Genomic DNA, 14740 nt, shown 5'->3' with positions numbered 1-14740 from the left:
TCTTCGAGCTCGAGGGGGTTAATAATGAGCAGCCTCCCTCACTGCATTCCTGGGGCTTTTAGTCGGCGAAATATTTTAAAAAATAGTATTGTAACACTTTATTTTAATCATATTTATCAATTAGTATTAATCATAATTTAATTAGATTTAAAAGATTCGTCTCGTGAATTTTGTCTAAACTGTGTAATTAGCTTTATTTTTTATTTATATTCAATGCTTCATATATGTGTCCAAATATTCGATGTGACGAAGAATCTTAAAAAATTTTATAAAATTTTGGAAACTAAACAGGCACCTGTATCGTTTTTCTGATTTTATTTCTCGAGATTTGTGATTTGTCCATATCTATTCTCTTCTCTCCATCAACCGAATTTATTTTTCTTTATTTTTTACTATGTATAAACCCTGAGACTGAAGGTGCACAAGAGACGTCAGTTCCCATCAACCATTTGCAGTAATTTTTCTGGGGTTGTAACCAGCCCATTTTCGGTTGTGTTGGTATGCGTCAATGCTGTCACAAGTCATGCTTACCCTGTGTTTTTCTGTAATGATTATGTTTGCCATCTTGAAACGATGTGTGCCAATTTGCTGCTAATCGTCCTGTTCGCTTGGCTTATAAGCCGTATTTTTTTAGTCAACAAATAATATTTTTCTCTCAATAACAAATCAGCCAATAGTACTTTCAGTCATGACTTATCAGCCAAGCAAACAGGGCAAATATTTGTTCTATTGCAAACCATGGGCCCCGTTCTCTTGTTATAATCCGTACTTTTCAGCTTATTTTTTTCAGTCGAAATAGTATTTTTTTTCTCATAATAAATTAGCCTGGCTTGTTTTTTTTTCGGTGAAGCGAAGGGAACCCATGTGCGACAATCCAGGAGTGCCAACCACAAAGTTGGGTGGATTTGCCATGAACTAAAGCCTTATGAGTTCTGATCCGAGTACGGTAACGCTACCGTTCAGAAAAGCTGTTTTACTTTCACCCCTTCTAAATCAACGTGGAGACGGTGAAGCCACATTTTGGCCCTGTTTGACTGGATCAATTTGGTTGAAACTGACTAAAAACACCGTTTCTGGCTGAATTATTATGAGAGAAAAACATTGTTCCAGCTGAAAAAAAAAAGCTGAACAAACTGAATATGGGGTAAGCCGAACGAGGCCAATTGATTCTGATTATCGCAACGCGGAGTTAGAGTCGGAGCTGTTAGGCCTAACTTTTAAGTATGTTTTTTTCGAACCTAACTTTTAAGTAAGTTAACCCTAAATGAGAATTAGATAAAACATACTACTCCCTTCGTCCACGAATATAAGACGCGATTTGATTTGGTGCGGCCTTCAAGAACATATTTTGACCTATAATTTCTCTTATAATATATAATTTATAGAAATAAAAGTTTGATCATTTGAAAGTATTTCTAAATACAAGTCTAATGTAACTACTTTTGTAATACAAACTTTTGATATAATTAGACTAACTGTCAGTAAAAGATAACAAAGTTTGATTTTTGAAATGCATGCATGCCTTATATTCGGAGACGGAGGGGTATTGAAAACTGGCGGTATGACAAATAAATTTGTTGCAGCTGGTGCCAAAAATAGAAATGATTTAGTTTGTTTTTTAGATGTATTTTGTTATTTTTTCACCACTAAGGGCCTGTTTAGACCGAGCTGGCTAAATTTAGCTGTTAGGGATCTAAATGGTCTAGCTAAAAGGCTAGCTAAATTTTAGCTAAGTTTAACTGTTTCAACCCAGCTAAAGTTTAGCTGAGTCTATTTGTTGGAGTATCTAAACATCCTAGCTAAAGATTAGCTAGGAGAAATTTTAGCTAGCAAAAGTTTAATATCTTCAAGAGTACCCAATATTTTTTTCCTAAAAATATGAAGTTTTACGACTCTAAAAAAAATATTAGAAGAAATAAAGAAGGCATCTCCAAGAGTTTTTTATATACTCCTAAAATATACAAGACAATTTTTACATCAGAAATCATATACTATTTTTAAATTATCCTAACCACTTTTATATATTCTTTCTCTCTGGTACATTTGCATCGGGAACCATTTCCTACTCTTTATTCTTTCCACGTCCTTCCAAATTTAGATTAGCCGACAAACACGCGCGGGAGAGAAGATACGCGCGACTCGGAAGTGCGTAACTTTACACTTACACGGAACATGGTGACTTTTCCCAAGTTCTAAAAGATTAGGAGGATGAATTAAGAGTTGTTGGAGAGTTTTTTTTTCTCGTCTCACTAAAAATCAAGAATTAGAAAGGGAGGAAGGGGAGCTCTCGGAGATGGTGCTTTGAAATTTTAGCTGGCTAACTAGAGTTGGGTGGGTCCATACAGGGCCTAAGACGTTCTACCAAGTACCAAGGCTCTCATTTCATGAACATCATCACTGACAATGGCAATAATAAACGTACATCGTCCCTCAGTCCCAGTGGATGCGAACATCTTCAGAGATTAGGTAACGCTAATGCATTGCCCTTTTCAAAAGACATGACATTATTGAACTAATCCTGGTAGTAGTGTGCCTGACATAAGCATCGGAAGATAGTAAACAAATGGGAGATAGATGGAATCTACGCAGCCTCTGTTGCAACCGAGAGGACAAGCATGGGCACCAAAGAATCATCAGTTTTTTTTTAAAATTCATATGAGCGATAATCCTTTGGAAGAATCGTCATTAGCAAAAGCTCGCGGCGGTGACAGGCGCACGCATTCAGAAACTGCCATGAGCCGAACAGACGAAAAGTGCCTTGTGGAATACTGCATGGTGGATTCAATTGGTCATGTTCGGCTTGCTGAATCTTGGCTGAAACTGGCTGAAAAATACTGTTTTTGGCTGAATTGTTGTGAGAGAGAAACACTATTCCGGCTGAAAAAAAAAGCCGATCAAATCGAATATGGGGTAAGCCGAACGAGCCAATTGGAGGCAAGAATGGATAAGAGGGGCCAATGGGTTCATGACTATTGACTAATACTACTGGCTTAGGAGTACTAGGTTTGTGTTTGTGTAGGTCTAGGATGACTCACAAATCCCAAATGTGAGGTGAGTGCAAGAAGAAGAGGCCAAAGGAAATGCATACATAAACTATGTATCCATCAAGGCCAATATTTATAGGATGTTGTAGCCAGTAAAGAAACAGTCAAACTCTTGGAACATATTGCAAATTATTGTTATATATTTGTGAATTCCACGCACTTGCTTTGCTTCAAATTATATATAGATCGGTATAGCTTTGTCTTAAGTCAAATTTCTCTAATTTTGATAAAGCTTTATGGAAAATTATGTTAACTTCATGCCAGGTCAAATAAATAGATGCAGCAACAAGACATTTTCTTGGGGAATTAAATGAAACTAAGTGTCAATTAGTGTATTTTTCTACTGCCTTAGTTAAAGTTAGATAAGTTTGATATAAGACAAAGTTTAATTGGTAAAGTTGGATTTTTAATTATATTCTATCAACACCCCAATAGGGTCCCTCCCATGTAAAAGTGGTTTCTCTTGGCTCAAGCCTCTTCGATTTGTATGTATGCAATCTGACCGTGGAAATTGTTCATCCGGTGGAAAAAAGGGATTTCTTTTAATGTGTTTGGGCATTTATGAGCGCAACCCTTTCAAGTGGGCTTTATGAAATTGGTTTAGGAAAGCTTTGAGATTCGATTTAAAAATTAATAAAGTCTAAATTTTATTGGAGAAGTCTATGCCACGATAGAATGTAGGCCTATTAAGACACACAATCGTCTAAATCAAACTTTTACCTTGTTTGGTTTTTCCAGACCCTGTTTGTTGCTCACTCTTCGTCTCTACAACGACTAGCGCCACCCAAGAGTGGCCAACCCGACATAGGGCACAAGTCCTTTCCGGCGCATAGTTTCTTGTGGACTTTACACTTTTTTTTTTTTGGGTGTAGAGGTGCATCCATGCGTCAGCAGGTTCTTGTGCACTCTTTATTACTATTCCATTACAGTACTACCAGTAGGCAGCTAAATTTGTACAGTACTATTGGATTTTTGTTTTGTTCGTTTGGCTGATAAGCCATGACTGAAAGTACTGTTACTGATTTATCGTGAGAGAAAAATACAACTCGTTGACTTAAAAAAAAAGTACAGTTTAAGTCCTGGCCCCATCATCATCGCCCGATCCACTTGTATAGACTTTTTCCAATAAAGGACAAAGCAGTTCAGCATAATACACAAAATGACACTTTTGCCCTTTGGTTTGATGCTGTGGTGAAGAAAAGAAGGCGAGAAGTGACGAAGTGCGTCCGTGCGTTCCCCCTTGGTAATGAAATGGTAACGGGGCCAGATTTGGCCAAAACGCCCGCTCATCACCTGGACTCCCGGAGGCCGGGCCAGGCCAGCTGAGACCAGCAAGTTGGCATTTTTGTTCTCGGTGATGACGTGACGTCGTCAGGTGTATGCAGCCGCGTCCTTGTCGCCGGCCGCCATCTCCTTTCGACGTCAGTGTTTTTTTACCGCTGCCGATCGCCGTCGCCGCCGACGGCCTCTCACCATCGTCCGCAGGACAAGGACGGGACGCGGGAGCTAGGATAGGAAGATGCAGAATGGAATATGCGGCGGCATATCGCGGGATTGAGCACGTCGAGGTCACTCCTCAGTCACGCTCCACTCTGTCACTACGGGCGCGGGCGGCGGCTGAGGCACCCCCGTCCATCGCCGTCGTGTGTACCGGCCGGGAGACCGTCCAAATCTGGCCCTGCAAGCAGCCGGGAGGCAGGGCTGGTAGCCACTGGCTTGCTTGGAATGGGCAGAGTGGTTCCTGGAGCGAGCGTACGTCGTGTCGTGGCAAATGTTGCGAGTGTCGTGTGTGGACACTGGACACTGAAGAGTGTGCAGGATCACGTGACAGGCGAGTGAACACTAGCACACCTGATCCTGTGATCCATCATCATCCATACACAGACGACACAGTGTATTTTATATACTCCAAGTGGCATCAGGTCGGGTGGAGTACTATACATCCCTCCTATCCTATGGTAGGGTATCTTGGTATATCCAGTGGCATCCAACCCACAATCAATCATGGAGGAGGCGACACGGTCGTGTGTACCTCCTGAGCCTCTCGAGGCCTTGGCCACACGCTGCTCGGGACGGGTCGCTTTCCCCCGAAAGGCACTGGCACGAGCACCGGCAGCCAGGAACCGCCACAGCCAGACAGACGACCATGGCGGGCCGGGGCGCGGACACCAACGGCCAACCAGACGCGATGCCTTGCAGCCGCACGCACACGCTGGTCCCTCCCGCCCGGCGCCGAGCACAGGCCACGGAGGCACAGAGAAGCTCTTGGCATCCGCGAAGCGTTGCCCTTTGCCCCCTGGGTGCTCGCCACCCTCGCGGTCCGCCGCGTCGCGGCCGCACTGCGTGCTGTTCTACCACCACCACTAGGCTAGTAGCCGGGCCGAAACTGAGAGCAGAAAGCAACCAACACGCCACCACCAAAGGCAGAGGACAAGGACTAGGACCCCGATCCGACCGGCGCTGCATTTCGTTTAGAGATGAGGATGATCACACCGTACCACTGCAATAGCATAATCTTGCAAAAACCATTCACGGTATATACCGTCTGATGCATCCTCTTCGGCCCACAGAGGAGAGGATGGCTGAAGATATATAGAAATATTTATCCATCCAGTGTGAGAAAAGGGATAACTCTATGTTTTGGCATCCTGAGTTTGATTTTATCCTTCAAACTTGTAACAGAAATGCTGTACGTGTCCCGTCCGGACGCTCCTTCATGGGCCTACGTCCCGGCCCAATAAATCTTCCACGTCCATTCCTTCCGTTGACCCTGCTGCTCGTCCTGCTCCGCCAGCCGCCCCGCTCCTCCTGCTCATGTTCCGCGTGCCGCTCCTACTCCGCCGCACAACCTGCTGCTCCTGCCGCTGCTTTTGTTCTTGTTCCGGCGTCCGCCCCGCTACTCCTAATGCTACTCTTGCTTCGCTGCCCGCCCCGTCCCCAACGACGCTAACAGGCGCCGCCAACGCAAGGAGAAGCGTCGGGTCCTGGCGTGGAAGTCCTCTGGCCTCGCCTCCTACTACGGTTGCTGAGGAGGCCACGCCGGAATATGATGCATGTTGCAAATATAGAATTCAAAATGTTTTAGAAGTTTGAGAGGTATGTTGCAAGCATTGTATATCGATGTTGCAAAAGTAGATCGGGATGCTGCACATGTTTTAATGGCTATACACGTATGTTTCAAGTGTATATCCCAAATGTTTCATCTGTTCCAGACAAATGTTGCAAGCGGTTTATCTGGATGTTGCAAAAGTGGATCTAGATGTTGCATATACATGCATGTTGCAAGCATATGTTTTAAGTATTTTTAGGTGTTTCATACGTATGTTTATAAGTGTTTCATCTGGATGTTGCATATGTTTGTAATGGTTTTCAAATGTTTCTCAAATGTTTTCGCAAGTGTTCCAAACGCTTGTTTCAAGTGTTTCATCTATCCTTTTTTTTGTATGTTGCAACTGTTGTATCTTTATGTTGCACATAGAATGTGCGTGGAAAGCGGCTAGCGACGCGAGCCCATTGCTGGTGCGCTCGCTCGCGCCCTGTGCGAGCAGCGTCCAGACGCTAGCGCCCGGATCAGGCGCCTTGGGCGCTTGCAAGTCCGAACTTGTAAACTAGAAAATCTTTGACCACAAGACTATTATTAGAATCTTTCATATTTGGACGGACTCATCATAGATCAGTTGTTTGGGTTCCTTGTGGTGGAACATGCCTATCCGGATTCAAGTCCTCGACTTGGCACGGGTGCTTGCATTTTTCTGCATTTATTTTAGGATTTAACGACGCTATGCTTTTAGTGGTAGGTGACGTCTCCGTCGACAGCAAGGCGTTTAGAGTGACTTCATGAATCTCAAAATCTCCTTCGGAAGTGCTCATAGGGGCAGGATTTACATACATATATATATAGGGGTGAGTGTGCGTGCGTATTGTGAACGTCAACATTGTATTGTGTAATTCTAAAAATAAAAAAAATCTTTTCTATTTGGCGATTGAACTACATCTAAAAAAATCTTTCCTATTTGATGATTGAATTACAGAGTAGTTTCAATGGCGGCTTTAGTAACGTAGTGGCAACTGGAAGTTTGATCCACTCATTAGACCTCCCTCTTCTCCTCTCCATGCCATCTCTTTTGGCGCAGCCACCGCCTCCTCCTCCCTCCTCATGTGTTGCATGGTGCCTCCTTTGCCTCCCTCTCCTCGTCCACTTCGCGCAAGGAACGAGGAGGGAGGAGATGATGGCTATGATGCCTGTGGAGTGAGAGAAGCCGAGAGATGGCGTGGTGATGAGAGAGGAGATATAGGCCTAATGTCTAATGAATCAGCATCGAAAACAATCGAATGGCTAAAATATAAACAGTTTTGATAGTTCAATGGTAAGAGATTTTGTTGACAACCAAAATTATCTATTTTGTGAAGTTGTCAAAATATGAAACGCACTACATCATTGCGTTTCTCTCATCGAGATGATCGAAAAACATATATGGAACGACCAATTCGGAGTCCAGATGAAGGAGTTATGCCCCCAGGAAGATGATCCATTGCCGGAAGTTCTAACCCAAGTCGGAAGTTCCGACAGTTTTCAGAACTTCCGGGAAGCCTGAAGAAATCTGCTCGGGTGCCCGGGGTTATTCCCACGTCAGGAGTTCCGACAAAGGTTGGATGTTCCGACACCCGAAAGTTTCGGTGGAGGTCAGAATTTCCGACGGACCTAATAAAAAACCCTGTTCGGATCTGGCCTTTTGGATTCCGATCCGAACTATTCTAAACTCATGGGAAACTTGGAAAATAAGTTTTGGAGAGGTTTTCTACTGTGATAAGACCAACCCCCCCCCCTCTCTCTCTCTCTCTCTATATATATATATATATATATATATATATATATATATATATATATATATATATATATATATATATATATATATATATATATATATATATATATAGGGAGAGGCTATTCAGTAGCCAGCTACAGAATAAGTTATTCTGTAGCCACCTCCATTTACCATAATTTTATATACTAATTTACGATAATGTCAATATATATTTACTATAGTTGGGTTACTATAACACATAGGGATATTTACCATAACGTTATAGTAAACCACTTAGTAAGGAGTTACTATAATCTCATAAATTAACATAGTAATTATAGTAACTCAAGGTGGCTACAAAATATGTTATTTTGTAGCCAGCTATAGAGTAGTTGTTATATATATATATATATATATATATATATATATATATATATATATATATATATATATATAGAACTACTATCCTGTAGCTGGCTACGGAATAACTTATTCTGTAGCCATTTTAAGTTATGATAATTACTATGTTAATTTACGAGATTATAGTAACTCCTTACTAAGTGGTTTAATATAACATTATGGTAAATATCCCCATGTGTTATAGTAACCCAACTATCGTATATATATATATGAGAGGATCATGACCGATTGAGTTTCCATCTATCCAATCGTAAAAAATACATCTATTACCTAGTTTTACCTTTTTCCAACCCTCTTGTTGTTCGTTGCATCTCTCCACGAGATTTATCTGCGTTCTAGGCGGTCTTGCTGGTCCTAGAATAACCCTGGCGTGCACCTCCTTGACGGGTCCTCCCGGGAGGTGTTCTCAGGCTTTTGCGGCATTGGACAGGCTCTAGATCGGTCTAACCAGTCTCTAGATCGGTTTAATCGTTCTTGGAGTTGTTTGCTGCGTATTTCAGGTTGTGTGCAACCTAGAGCGAGCTAGCCCTTACCGGCGTGTGACTTAGAACATAATCTAACGTCAACAGATTTCTAACTTTCAATGGTCGAAAATGGACTTATCCATCGCTAGCATGCTCGCAGCAGTTCTTTGCGCTGCGGCTGCGACTGTCGGTAGCATTGGCTACAGTAGCCCGTACTTGTTATCTTGCAGCCTAAAAAGCTGATGCAATCGTTGTTCAACTGCAAACGTTGAGCACCAGACAGTACAATCCACTGCTGTATAATATATAATATTTTCAAGACCTTGTATAAGTGCAACAGAATCAATTTCGCGGCGAGCCTGCAACTTGCAGCAAGCAGACGGGGCATGAGTCAGCACGAACAGGCCAAGTATCCGCCACGAGGGGCGTGACGGCGACGCTCCGGCCGCCGCGAGCCGTTCCGCCACTCAACTCCGGGGCCTGGCTGACCGTGACACGGGACAGCGATGCATACAATACAATACAATACAATAGCCAACCTGTCGAGTTGCTGCTGACGACGATGGCGCTTGCGGATTCCTTTTTTTTTCCTACGCTAGTACTGATTGGAAGTGTTGGAATGGATTGGCTCGCTTTTCCTGTTTTGTTTATTTATATTATAAATCTCATCAGATGATGCTGCCCACTGTCCTTGGATCTCCAACAGTGGCTAGCCACGGATGATGATGCTCGGTGGCTCAGTGTCAGGGCGTGTTTAGTTCCGAAAATTTTTGGCTTTTGGTTACTGTAGCACTTTCGTTTGTATTTGTCAAAAATTGTCTAATTATAGACTATTTAGGCTTAAAAGATTCGTCTCACGATTTCTCGATTAACTGTGTAATTAGTTTTTTTTTCGTCTACATTTAGTACTCCATGCATGTGCTGCAAGATTCGATGTGACGGTTACTATGCAAAAATTTTTGGTTTTTGAGTGGAACTAAACGGGGCCTCAGTGTAACCACACCACACACCCTGGCCCAAAGCATCTTTCTACTGTTATTTATTTTGCTTCATCTATATATAAATTTCCTTTTTGTCAGTCGGCCTGTTCACGGGTAGGTTTCTAGACTGATAAGTTCGACCGATGCTGATTTGTTATGAGAAAAAAATAAGTACGTGCATCTACTAATCATCATGGTAATGAAAGGCCACCTTGTCTGTCGATTAGTGAATGGACATGGATCTATTCTATCATGACCCAGTTCACAGGCATAGTCCTGATCATGAGCTAGTACTTCTGTGCCAGCAGAAATGGCCCAGGCCCAAAAGCCTTATTGGGTCCATGGGCTCAATCGAGTAGTGAGTGACTGAACACGAACCGAAACATCTCCACACATACACTTCTGTTCTGTGGACAAACAAAACCAGGCACAGAGTTAGATAGTCTGTTCACATGGGTCCGCGACGTTCATTTCACATGCATCCCACAACGCGAAAAAGCACTCGTTGCTGATCTTGGTATAGGTACTAACGTCGAATGGAGCTAAGCAATAACATGAACACCTTCTACAATAGCAATGTGCATGACAGCGCCAGCACCACTCTGATCCTCTGTCGACCTCTGCTACCTATCTTTCAGCTCCTTTTCAAACTCGAGCAGCTTCTCCTGGATAGGTGAAAGGAAGGACTTCATATCCTTGCAGATTTGAGCTTGGTCATCCGAGGACAGATCCTTGGCATCGCTTAATGTTACGTTTACCTGAAACAAAACAAAAACACAAGCAAGACAATACCACGAGAACCGTCTGTCATAATGCGCGATCTATCGATTCAATTCACCACTAGAGTCACATGAGTAGAGAGTTTCATGCAAGATGGTGTTTTCACCTCCAAGTCTTCAAGCTCGCCAAATGAAAATTCAGGAATCTCTAGATGACCTTTGACCTTCTTCTTTTCTTCCTTAATTAACCATTCACCTGAAGAACACCACCATAAGTGGTATTTCAGTACAGGAACGCAATCTTGATGAAGGGTGTTGACCTTGGAAATGTAACAAAACAAAATCACCTTTAAATTTCAAGCTCAATTCATAAGTATAGCCTACTCTCTTCTTATTGCGGACAATGACCAAGAACGCCTGCCAAAAGAACCAAGATATTGCTCAGCAACTTTGGTTATTGTAGTATATGAGTTACAGTTAAAGGGAAAAATTATCCCAAGATACATCAGACTAAGACAGTAGAGACAATTCCTTACTACTGGCTTAAATGCAACCTAACAAAAAAAAAGGGTAAAGCCAAAACAACAAAATTTAGCACTCCATTATCAAAATACAGAAATGGAAACAGCCCTCCCCACTCCGTAAGCCTATACACTTTTGTAGTTTGAGTGTTGACAGGAAGAAACAGAAAACTACCATAGACCTAAACTGAATGTCTATCTAATGCCTGATTCATGGAGTGAAAAAATGTCACAGAACTTATATGAATCTTAATGGAAGATAAAATTATTAGCTGCCCAAAAACTAATGTTTGTACAATTTTAAAGTTTCTACTTTGCTGAGCCACTATTGAGGCTCAGGCTAGCATATGTTTCGGTACTCACCAGTTACTACTTCTATCTGTATTGTTTTAGCGTGCTGTGTGGACATCAGGAACTAATAGAGTACAAATATGTCAAGATCAGTTTAAAACTCAAGCATTCGTAGTGCATTAGTAAAAAAATGTATACTTGTTGATCCGCAAACAAGCAATTATGGAGGAAAAGTTTTCAGGAATGTAACACGTAGAGGGTAAACCCTGAGGCATGGTTCAAAAACTAAGCTAAGAAATCATAAAACTCTTATGATAATTTTTGTGTCTCATATATATAATACTCGATATTTCCTCTCCAAATTCTTTGAAGGCTATTAACTTTTACTTTACTATCTTCTAACAGTTTCGTTGTTTATGTTGATGAATATAGCAGAGAAAATTTATCTGAAGAAACAATAGGAATGACTGTCCACCATTGAGCGCTTTTGAATAAAATGAAAGAGATACTCTGTTCTGTGAAAAGAGGCTACTCAGTACTCACGTCGCCTGAGCATCTAGATACTTCATAAACAGATGCCTTGCCAGTAGATAACTCCAAAGGATCTAAAGACCCCAGCAAATCCTGTACTTGAAAAGTATCGAAGACTACTCAGGTGAAAATTCAAACAGAAAACAGTAGTGCGTGTGTGATGTGCATGCATTCCAACAGTTAACTGCACGAGTCTAACCTTTATCCTACTATTGGCCCATGAATTCAAATTCTTTTCCTCCCAAGTGCCAGCCTGCAAACAACACAACAAAACTTAGTTGAGCCACATTGCTGCCAATAACGAAGTTAGGCGATTCAATAGAAGCTATTAGAATTGGTTAGGAAAGATCACACCAGTGACCAGGCAACATTGAAACCGCGTTATGAAACCAATGTTGTACTGATGAAATAGAAGTTCAGGATAGTGTCATCCAACTAACACCGCATACTCGAGGTGTTCTGTGCATTTCGATAATTCCAATGCAATCATCTTTGGTGTCAGCTTCGTGGTTAAATGGGAGTTAGTCGCAAAGAGCAAAAGCTGAAGGCTTCCATGTGGACTAGGCACATGATTGGTTTATGATTTTTAAGTCATGCCGTGGACTGTGAGCTTGTGACATTCGTACTCACAAACAAGGATCGTTTGATTTCAGTTTTGAGAACTTGCACGAGGATGTACTGTTATATACCCCGCCTATCTACTGTGAAACACGGATCGATCGATTTCAGTCTTGAGAACTGGTACGAGGATATACAGTTATATACCCCGCGCCTACCTACTGCATTAGTAGAGTCGTAGAGAACTGATTGCAGCTTTTCTCACAACAAGGCAGGTCCAAAGATATTTTTTGTTTTTAAGATTTATAAGTCCAAAGTCAAGTCAATCTCAATCAGTCTAGCTTCTACTAGTATGTCACTACAGGCATCTGCTCCTTCTGTTCCAAAATAGTAGTCAGTCTTGCTTCCTAAAAAGTCAGTTTTTTCAAACTTTGACTAATTATATATAAAAGAATATTAATATTTATAATACATAATTAGTATCATTAGATAGGTCGTTGAATATACTGTCATAATAAATTTATCTGGAGACATAAATGTTGCACGTATTTTCTATAAATTTAGTTAAAGTTAAAAAAATTTGACTAATACGCATCCTATGACATCATCTATTATGAGACAGAGGGAATATGCAAAGGAGAAAATAAAAACAAAACATTCGCCCATTTCGGCATTTCACCATCAGACATATATCAGGTTAAAGGGAGGGAGAGCCGGAGAGGGAGCGGACCTGGTTCCAGACGGAGCCGAGAGTGGCGGGCGTGGGGTTGGCCGCGAGGTCGGCGGCGTCGAGCTTGCGTGGCGCGGGCAGCGGGGCGGCGTCGGCCGTCGCCTCCCGCACCCAGTACCTGTACGACGTCGTCTTCTCCGCCGCCACCGCCGTCGCAGACGCCTCCTCCTCCATGTCTCGCGCTAGCCGGGGACTCTAGGCGGCGGAAGCGGAGATCGTCTTGCTCCTTGGGGCAGGTGCAGTTGGGTTGGGTCGGTGTGCTGCTTCAGGAGAGTTCGCACCCGTCCACGAGGAGCGAGAAGCAAGAAGCAGATTGGGTGGGCCTGGGCACACCACTCCAGTTTTGACGCTTTCAAATTTTTCCTCCCGATGTCTCGGGAAGATTCCTCGCCACGTGCTTCCTTTTTTTTTTTTTTTGCCTGTAATTGGTCTTTTACTCGCTCATTAAATCGCATTAAGATCACAATTTCTTTCGCGTCACTCCCTTTGGTACAAGACCAAATTTTTTTCCCTCCATGTTTTTTTTGAATGTCTTTTTCCCTCCATGTTACTCTTTGGTTTCCGTCTTGTTTTCATGGCTATTCGGTTCTGTCACGTCACGTGCGTCTAGGCACTAGAAATGTCCATGCAACCCTTCAATTGCTAGACTTAGCGAAGCCGCCACATCTGGTTGACTCTGGTACTCCTCTCTCTCTCTCTCGCCTCGTGTTCACTTGTGCCCTCTCTTTCCTTGAAACCCTAGCGGTGGCGGAAGCGAACAAAGCAAATCCCCCCTCATTTTGGCGTCGAATGGGGTATGAGGACATATATGAGCTTTAGGGACAGATTGGATCGGGTTTGGAGGAGAAATGGCGAAGAACGGGGAAGGTGGCCCTCCGAACTGCAGATGGGTGAATTCTTCTTCTCTTCGATTGGATCTCGTTTCTTTCGATCTTGAACTATAGCTTGTACCACATTGATTATGTTAAGACTGATCTCGTTAGATGTACATAAACTCGTCCTTGTTCATTTGTAGGATGGACCCAGAGACAAGCAACCCTTATAAATTAGGGTGATTGCTTCCAATACGCACGCACGGTGGTTTCCCATTAACAAAGTTGTTCTAGATAAGTTTCCTTGCAATTATGGAGATTTCATGAAGGTGTTCTACTTATGTGCTGACAGGACAACGTTGAAATCAGTTCGGACCAAGACTCACTTTAGATGCTTGTGAAACATAAGACTACTAAGTGTTGTTTCTTGTATTTTGCTTTAGTCCTGCCAGTTGTCATGACCCAACGACGGTCGTTCCAACTTAAACTTTCCAGACAGACCTCTTGAAGCTCGGAACCCTAACCAACACCTTCCATGGACCCTGACCCGAAGTCTTGCTACATATCGCAACACGCTTGGATCACGAATCTCCATCAATCTTGTCACAAGGCCATAACCTCTTTTCGGCCCTCCTCCAGCAATGGACAGTCTTGTTAGCGTCATGAAAGCTTTTGGATCTTAGTTCCTGATGGACAAGGACTTTAATTCAGCTCTTAAACTTTATAACCGTCAACTGAAGTCAACTTGGATCAATTCAATAGTTGACTTAGCTACAAAAATCTCAAGGTTATTGTCCGAAAGGTAATCTCTGATCCTGTAATGGTTCCCATAATGTTTATGAGCGTAATTAAAGCCTCAATTTCC

At 42.5% G+C, this 14740-nt stretch overlaps 1 protein-coding gene across 1 annotated transcript; it reads right to left on the bottom strand.

Moving 5' to 3' along the window:
• Window positions 1-10076: 10076 nt before the first annotated feature.
• LOC136529195 (uncharacterized) lies at window positions 10077-13414 on the bottom strand. Its single transcript, XM_066522289.1, has 6 exons — window positions 13064-13414; window positions 11975-12028; window positions 11788-11868; window positions 10780-10849; window positions 10600-10688; window positions 10077-10471 (listed from the first exon to the last, which is right to left on the bottom strand). Exons 1-6 carry the CDS (start codon window positions 13235-13237, stop codon window positions 10337-10339), a joined length of 603 nt encoding a protein of 200 aa, XP_066378386.1. The 5' UTR covers window positions 13238-13414; the 3' UTR covers window positions 10077-10336.
• Between the last annotated feature and the right edge of the window lie 1326 nt (window positions 13415-14740).

Source organism: Miscanthus floridulus, chromosome 19, assembly GCF_019320115.1.
Source record: "Miscanthus floridulus cultivar M001 chromosome 19, ASM1932011v1, whole genome shotgun sequence".
NCBI classification, from domain to species: Eukaryota; Viridiplantae; Streptophyta; class Magnoliopsida; order Poales; family Poaceae; genus Miscanthus; species Miscanthus floridulus.
The sequence above is the reverse complement of the archived record's forward strand: the minus strand, read 5'-3'. Positions and strand labels throughout refer to the sequence as shown.

Bases quoted from the DNA above. Each gene is read 5' to 3' on its own strand.
- LOC136529195 (XM_066522289.1), bottom strand. From the start codon at position 13,237: ATGGAGGAGGAGGCGTCTGCGACGGCGGTGGCGGCGGAGAAGACGACG. The intron at 11,869-11,974 runs GTTAGACTCGTG...TTTCAAGTACAG, and splicing joins GGGCCAATAGTAGGATAAAG to GATTTGCTGGGGTCTTTAGA. The intron at 10,689-10,779 runs GTGATTTTGTTT...GGTGTTCTTCAG, and splicing joins ATTGAGCTTGAAATTTAAAG to GTGAATGGTTAATTAAGGAA.